General features: G+C 38.3%; 1 protein-coding gene across 1 annotated transcript in view; it reads left to right on the top strand.

Moving 5' to 3' along the window:
- Window positions 1–8,427, top strand: part of Snx25 (sorting nexin 25) — a 96,339-nt gene that overhangs the window by 78,049 nt on the left and 9,863 nt on the right. Inside the window, exons 12-14 of the mRNA XM_010619750.3 lie at window positions 212–352; window positions 2,737–2,850; window positions 5,930–6,094. Of these exons, the coding sequence (XP_010618052.1) occupies window positions 212–352; window positions 2,737–2,850; window positions 5,930–6,094 (420 nt within the window). The remainder of the gene's footprint in view (window positions 1–211; window positions 353–2,736; window positions 2,851–5,929; window positions 6,095–8,427) is intronic.

The raw sequence follows: 8,427 nt of genomic DNA, 5'->3' as shown, positions 1-8,427 counted from the left end.
GTTTTTTTTTTTTTTTTTTTTTTTTTTTTTTTTTTTTTTTTTTTTTTTTTTTTTTTTTTGGTACTGGGATAGAACTTGGGTCCTTGCACTTTTGAGGCAGGTGGTGGAATCCACTGAGCCAAACCCCTGGCCCATCAGGGTACATTTCTATTATATCTGTTTATAATGTTCTTTGCTTTCTGTTTTTACTGCTCTTGATTTCTTTTTCAAGGTTACAGAAGAGAGTGGTGAGCAAATGCCTTGTTACTTTGTCACGGTCAGCCTACAAGAAGTCGGAGGAATTGAAACTAAGAACTGGACTGTCCCAAGAAGGCTCAGTGACTTTCAGAATTTACACCGAAAACTTAGTGAGGTATGAATACTCATGAACATGAGATTCTAGAATTGCTGAGCATGAAGACATTCAACAGCTCATTTCAGATTTAACACATAAGGAAACTGATTTATCTTTCTCTTTCCTGCTGATACTGGCATAGTGGAATTTTCAGCCTGACATTTGCAAATCACTCATAGCTCAGACCACCTCGTCTAGCTAAATCCTTTAGGACAGACCATTGCTATAGAATTCCAGAGCTGAAAGAGACCAGAGCCAGAACACTTGGCTCCCACCACTTCTACTTCCTAAATGTGTGACCTGGGATTTGTCAGTTAGTCTTTGTGTGTCTTTTTCTTCATCAATGAAATACAGATGTTAATAGTTCCTCCTGACCTGCCTCAAAAGCTTGTTGTGAGGATCAAGGGAACAAATGCAAACAAAACATAGCATTTAGAAGAATGTGTGGCATACAGAAAACATCGATGTGATCTTTGGCTTTATTAGTAGTAGTAATGATGAGCATTATTTTGTTTTATATATGCATGTAGATAAATGTACATGCATTATGGTTTACAGCATAGCCTGCGTTTCTGGCTGTAGATTTTGGTAAAAAGTTTGAAAACCACTAGTAGTTCAATTCTTTTTGTTGTTGTTGTTTTTGTGAGACAGGGTCTCACTGCATAGTTCAGGCCATCCTTGAACTCACTGTGTAGCCTAGGCTGACCTCAAACATGTGGTGATCCTCCTGAATGCTGGGGTTACAGGTGTGTACCACCACATTCAACAATTTTAAGTCTCCTTCCACTAAATTGCTCTTTACCCCAGCAGTGTAAAACTCTTCAATCATTTCTACTTTAATTTTTCTCTTATTGGAAATGAACTGATGCAGGCAAAACCCTGTGGTCACCTCTGAATCTTCCTTTTGCAAATGAGATATGTCTTATGTGCTTTAACTTACTTTTACAGAGTTTTTTAAACTTCTTTTAATACTAACTTCTTCAAGTGCTTTTCTAAGGGTGGTAGCTAAAATTGCATTTTTAAAATTGACTATGATTATTCTAGCATGTCGAAAACAACATTTTATCTCAGTGTAAGAATAAATTATTCCCAAACTTATTTAGTAAAGCAGACAGTACAGAAAAATGCATTGTTTGCCATATGATAAACCTTTGTTAAACCAAAGTTTAGGATCAGTATAATTGCTGTTAAAAATAGGAGTAGGAAAAAAATATAGGGATGAAATAAAATATAGTTGGAAAATAAAATATACTTAGAAAATAAGAAATAATTGCACTGAAGCATTAGAAAAAACAAACTTTAAAAATTTCCCATTTAGAGCTGGGCATGGTGGCGCACACCTGTAATCCCAGCACTTGGGAGGCTGAGGCAGGAGGATCACTGTGAGTTTGAGACCAGCCTGAGCTACATAGTGAGTTCTAGGTCAAGTCTTGACTAAATAGTGAAATCCTGTCTCAAAAGAAAAAATTCCCATTTAGAGCCAGGGATGTAGCTCAGTGGTACTGTGCCTGCCTCATAAGCACAAGGACCCAAGTTCAATTCCCATACGAAAAAAAGAAAAAATTACCATTTACCATTTTGACCATCTGGTGTCATCTCTCCTCACCTGTGGACTAGTGACTCTTCTTTTGCCCTTGCCATTTTCTAACTGTGTGAATTTTTCTGCTGGGAGAACCCTTCCTGTTGGCAGCTGGGACAGGAAGCATCCTTTCAGACCCTCCTGGTTTTAATCTTCCCTTCTCTCACTGCCTCTTTTGTTTTCTCTAAAATTTGACAGAGCTGTTGTAAGGATGAAATGACACATGCCACCCTTGTAGCCCAGTGTCTGATTGATTGTAGGACTTAATCCACAAAGGGCAAAGTATTGTTATTTGTTAACATATTTTATTATTATTAGCGTATTTATATTCCACAGTTTGCCACTAAAATGCAGTAATAGAGTCTGGTGTTTACAGTGATGCTAGAAAGTAACACTTCTACTAGAAAAACATTGTGAGGGCCAAGGATGTCGCTCGGTGGCACCACACCTGCCTTGCAAGCACAAGATTGTGAGTTCTATCCCTGGTACCAAAAAAATAGAAAAACATTGTGAGCCCTGTTTCCATACCTAATATAATGAGCTCCTGGGCATTTTATTACAAATCCACATTATCAGCTTCTTGATTATTCTGCTTCTAGGTATCTGTAGGTCTAGGGGTGACTTTTTACTTTTTCCATCTAATATCTTATTCCTCCAGATACTTTGAGCCTGATTATAATGGATTATTTTCAACTTCTTAAATACAAGAGGAACAAGTACAGGGTGAAGATATTTGAAGTGTTCTAAATATTCTTAATTCTAAATATTTTCAAAAATTAAAATATTATTTTAAAATACTAACATTCAATTTCTACCCCTACAGTGTGTCCCTTCTTTAAAAAAAGTCCAGCTGCCTTCTCTTAGCAAGCTGCCTTTCAAATCTATAGATCATAAGTTTATGGAAAAGTCAAAGAATCAATTAAATAAGTTTTTACAGGTAAGCAAATATAAAATTTGGCATATGAGAGGATAAATTAGTTATTAGAGTTAAATAATCATTATCCCACGAGCGTGCTACTTTGTCATTTGTTTTACAGTCCATGCCACACTTGTTATTACCATGCCCTCTTCCCATCAGTGTCCCTCCACCAAAGATAACCACTGCTCTGACTTTTAACTACCTAAATACAGCTTCTGGCCTTCATATAAATGGAAATATATGGTGTGTATCTTGTTTCATTCACCATTATGGTCATGAAATTTGTGAACATAGATTAGTGTTGTTTTAATTGTAGGTAATGATTTTTAATACTCTATAGATTTATCATTTTGTGAACACACTGCAGCTCTCAAAGCTATTGTTAATGGACATTTGGCTAGTTTCCACGTTGAGGCTTTTTTTTTTTACAAAGAATGCTTCCATAAACTTCTACTACTTGTCGATGAACGTATATTGTGTTATACCCAAAGATTGTAATTTTTCAGGGTTTCACCATTCTTGTAGCACTTTTTCACTCTCACTAGCAGTTGTAAGGGTTCTTACTGCTCCACATCTTCACCAATGCTTATTTTCTGCCTTTTGCTTCTTAGCCATTGTGATGGTATCTCATTATGGTTTTCTTTTATTTAATTAATTTACATATTACTCTGCCAGGGGTTGACCCACCAAACAATACCTAGGACCTCACACATCATAACCACTACATCTACCACTGAACTGCATCTCAAGCCTCTCCACTTAGTTTTAACTTGAATTTCCTTCATGACCAGTGAAGTTAATTACCATTCCATTCATTTATTGGTCATTTGGAGACCTGTCTTTTCCATGTTGCTTTGTAGGCATCCTGTATGTCTTTTGGACGTAAGTTCCTTATGTGCTGCAGATATTTTTCCCTTTCTGTGAATTGCCTTTTTACTGTCCTTTTCTCCCTTTGCATGCATGTGTGTGGGCACATGTGCATGCACACACACATACACATACACACTGTGTTGTAATAATCAGTGTGACTGACATGACAGGTATCTCAAATATTTATAATTCCTTTGTGTTGAGAATACTGAAATTTTTCTCACTAGCTGTTTTAAAGTACACAATTAACTGTTGTCAACCATATTCATGCTGTTGTGCCATATAATATTTGAAGTTATTCTACCTGTCCAAAAGTACTCTCTACTTGTTAACTCTCCTCTGTCTACCCTGTTATTGCCTCCCACTCTGCAGTACCTGGTAATCACTATTTTACTGTCTACTTCTATGAGAATAACATTTTTTAATTCCACAGATAAGTGACACTGTGTGTATCTTTTTGTGCCTGCTTTACTGAATTTAACATATGTCCTCTAGATTCATCCATATTTGCTACAAATAACAGATTTTTTACTTGCTATGTGTCTGAATTATTCCACAGAGTATATACACACCCTAATTTCTTGATCTGTCACCCACCAAACAATACCTAGGTTGATTTTATCTCTTGGCTATTGTGAGTAGTGCTGCAGTAAGTGTAGATGTGCAGTAAGTAATTCTTTGACGTAATGATTTCTTTTTCTTTGGATATATACATAATGTGATGGCTGGATCATATGGTAGTTCTATTTCTAGATTTTTGCTGAACCTCCAAGCTGTTTTCCGTAATGGCTGTTCCAGTTTACATTCCCACCAATAACATTATGAGAGTTCCCTTTATTAACATGCTTACATGCACTTTTGTTTTTTATGGGGGGGTTGTTGTTTTTAATAATAGTCATACCAACTGGGTTGAGATATCTCATTGTGGTTTTGATTTACATCTCTCCGATGATTACTAGCAGTGCTGAGCATTTTTTCATATACTTGCTAGCCATATATGTATTTTCTTTTGAGAAATGTGGAGATCATTTGCTCATATTAAATTGGGTTATTTGGTTTGTGCTGTTAAATGAGTTCCTCGTGCATTCTGGATATTAATCCCTTGTTATTGGAATAGCCTGCAGATTGTTTCTTTTGCTATACAAAAGCTTTTTAGTTGATGTAATTCTATTTATCAACTTTTACTTCTGTTGCCTGTGCTTTGGAATTTTGTTTCATAAAACTTTGCCAAAACCTATATCCCAAAACATTTCCTTTATATTTTCTTTTAGTAGATTTATAGTTTTGGTTCTTATTTTTAAGTCATTGATCCACTTTGAATTTTTTTATATATATCATGAAACACAGGAGTCTAGTTTCATTCTTCTGCATATGGATATACTGTTCATTCACTTTATTCAAAAGACTAATGTATTTCCTTGATACCTTTATTAAAATTTATTTGGCTCTAAATTTATAGATTTACTTCTGAGTTCTCTGTTCTGTTCCTTTGGTCTGTGTGTCTGCTTTTATGCTAGCATGTGCTGTTTTGATTACCTTTGCTTTGCAGTATGTTTAGAAGTGAAGTAATGTATCCTGATTTGTTCTTTTTGCTCATAATAGCTTTGTCTCTTTGGGATAAAAATTTTAGGTTTTTATTTTAAAATTTTGGTGAAGAATGTCATTGGTATTTTGATATGGTTAACATTGAATCCATATATCACTTTGAGCAGTACAGACAGTTTAACATTCTTTCTGTACATGAATATGGGCTATATTTCCTGTTTGTTTGTTTATTTGGTCCTCTCCATTTTCTTTCATCAGTTTTATAGTTTTCATTATGGAATTTTTTCACCTTTTGGTTTAATTTCTTCCTAGATAACTTATTATTCTTGTAGCTATTTATTACTTTCTTGATTTCTTGTTCAGTTACCTCATTGGGGTAAAGAACTGGTTTTATTGCACCAAGCAGTACAAAGTGAAGTGTCTTCAGTATCTCCCACAAGTACAGCATTAGGGAGGGCACTACCAGTGAGGCACCCTGGAGAAGACTGTGCCATTAGTATCTTTGAGTACTGATTTTATATAGTTTATTTTAGGGAGAAAAGATAGGGGTTCTGTTACGATGAAAGTAAATCTATGATACACAGCCAGGTTTTGTTTTATTTTGTATTTTTGCCCTGCTTGTAGTAAGATCCAGCTGCTCCGATTTCCTGTGTGGGAGTAATTAATCATTTGTTTTCTACAGAATCTACTTTCAGATGAAAGACTCTGTCAGAGTGAAGCACTTTATGCCTTTTTGAGCCCTTCTCCTGACTACCTCAAGGTTATTGATGTGCAGGGGAAAAAAAACACTTTTTCATTATCCTCTTTTTTGGAAAAACTTCCTCGTGACTTCTTTTCCCATCAGGAGGTAAGTGGTCCGAAGGTTGTACCACTTCTGTAGCCTGTATAAGCAGAGGTCTTTTGAAGGCTGTGTGAAGTAACAGGTATTTGTTCTATGTCTGTTACTACTGGAAACAACAGTTAGTGCTGTCATATTGGGTCACCTGCTTGTTCTCGCCCATAAGTCTTTTGGAAGAATTAGGATACAGGATTAATACTAAGGTGAGTGAAGACAGGATGTTCTGCAGGAGTCATTCCCTGGGATTGGGAAGCGGAGTGAGGACAGCACTGTAGAAGCTGAAAGCTGAGGAGAGGAGGCTGTGTTTGGGGGATCATCTGTAGGTTACTGGACCAGAACAGAAAGTTTTAGTTGTACTCTAAGGGAAGATAAGGCAGAGGTTCATGCCATACTCATGGATTTGAACTTTGCTCTCAGGAAGTGAAGAACCATGGAGCCTGGCAGCAATATTTATTAGTAAAGGAATGAGTAAAAAAAGACTGTAGAGACACACACACACACACACACACACACACACACGGTAAAGGAATGAGTAAAAAAAGACTGTAGACACACACACACACACACACACACACACACACACACACACACACACACACGGTTTCTTAGTTATTTTTTTCATTGCTAAGACAAAATACCCAACCCTCAAAGTTAAAGGAAGAAAGGTTTATTTAGCTCACAGTTTGTAGAGGTTTCAGTTCATAGTTGACCGGCTCTAAAGTATGGTGGTGTAACAGAGGGGCATCGCACAGGAGAAACAGTCCAGTCCATGGAAAAAAAAGACTAGACACACACACACACACACACACACACACACACACACACACACACACACACGGTTTCTTAGTTATTTTTTTCATTGCTAAGACAAAATACCCAACCCTCAAAGTTAAAGGAAGAAAGGTTTATTTAGCTCACAGTTTGTAGAGGTTTCAGTTCATAGTTGACCGGCTCTAAAGTATGGTGGTGTAACAGAGGGGCATCGCACAGGAGAAACAGTCCCACACACACACACACACACACACACACACACACACGGTTTCTTAGTTATTTTTTTCATTGCTAAGACAAAATACCCAACCCTCAAAGTTAAAGGAAGAAAGGTTTATTTAGCTCACAGTTTGTAGAGGTTTCAGTTCATAGTTGACCGGCTCTAAAGTATGGTGGTGTAACAGAGGGGCATCGCACAGGAGAAACAGTCCAGTCCATGGAGTGGCAGGGCAGACAGAAGGAGTAAGCAATGGCAGCAGGTCTGCCTTCCCTCTCTCCTTTTATATTCCATCCAGGCTATAAGCCTATCATTGATCCACCTGCACCCTGGGTCGGGCTTCCTGTTACCCACAGACTTACTCCCAGCCTCACACCTTAATCCGTATTCACACAATTTATACCAGCTACCTTTGAGGTTTTCCGTTTATGACTATATGAGACTTTGGGGTGACATTTGGATGCGAGCCATAGCAGAGTCTCACTCTGCAGTCTAGGCCTCGAACTCACTATGTAGATGTAGCCCATGCCGGCCTTCAATTTGGAGCAATCCTCCTGCCTCAGCCTCCCAAGTGCTGGGATTACTGGCTTATGCCACCACATCCAGCAAAGCAGTAGACATTTTTGAGTTCATGTCCTGGACTGTAGTGCTGGAGTCCTGTGTAGGCCACCAAGGGCCCTTGATTGGCTTTCTAGCAAATTGCACAAGACCATCTCAAAATTTGCTCCAAATGCCACAGCCTCTGCACCAGGACTGACAAGTTTGAGAGATGGATGACTGTGTAAAGGAAAACGCTGCTTTGCTGTAGTCTGAGCCCAGAGAGAAATCTGTGTATCCTGTGGAGCATCCCCCACCTCTGTGCAGGTCTAGGTGTGACCGTCTCCTCTCTCCTCTTTCTGTCACATTGTTAGACCTGGCTGCCTTCCATTGTTTCCCCCTTTTATGCCAAAGCCTCTCTGGGTTCACATCCAGCTCAGTCATTCTGGGAGATTACTTAGTGAAAGTGAGTGTCAGTGGCTTCTTCCTCGCCCTCTGAAGCATTTGACATTATTGGATTTTTGTGAAGCTGTGAAATTTTAAGGAACTCTTCTTAGCTCTGGGAATTCTCTCCAGTCCTTCCCTGTGCCCACCTCATGCCACCCCAAGTCCTGTCGCTGGCCTACTGCTTGCTCCCGCAACTTCAGCATATTCCTTTGTGCAGACATGGAAATGAACTCCCCCAGTTGTCCTGCCTGACAGTTGGACCTCACTGGTAGCACTGCATCAGCCTTATAAGAAGAGCTGTTTGTGTCTGCATCATTCTCCCTAGATCACTGTTGACTGCTAATAGTCTAGATGTACATTGCACTCGTTT

This window comes from Fukomys damarensis, unplaced genomic scaffold (genome assembly GCF_012274545.1).
Source record: "Fukomys damarensis isolate Sample0158 unplaced genomic scaffold, DMR_v1.0_HiC HiC_scaffold_18, whole genome shotgun sequence".
NCBI classification, from domain to species: domain Eukaryota; kingdom Metazoa; phylum Chordata; class Mammalia; order Rodentia; family Bathyergidae; genus Fukomys; species Fukomys damarensis.
This window is presented reverse-complemented; position numbering and strand designations above follow the sequence as displayed.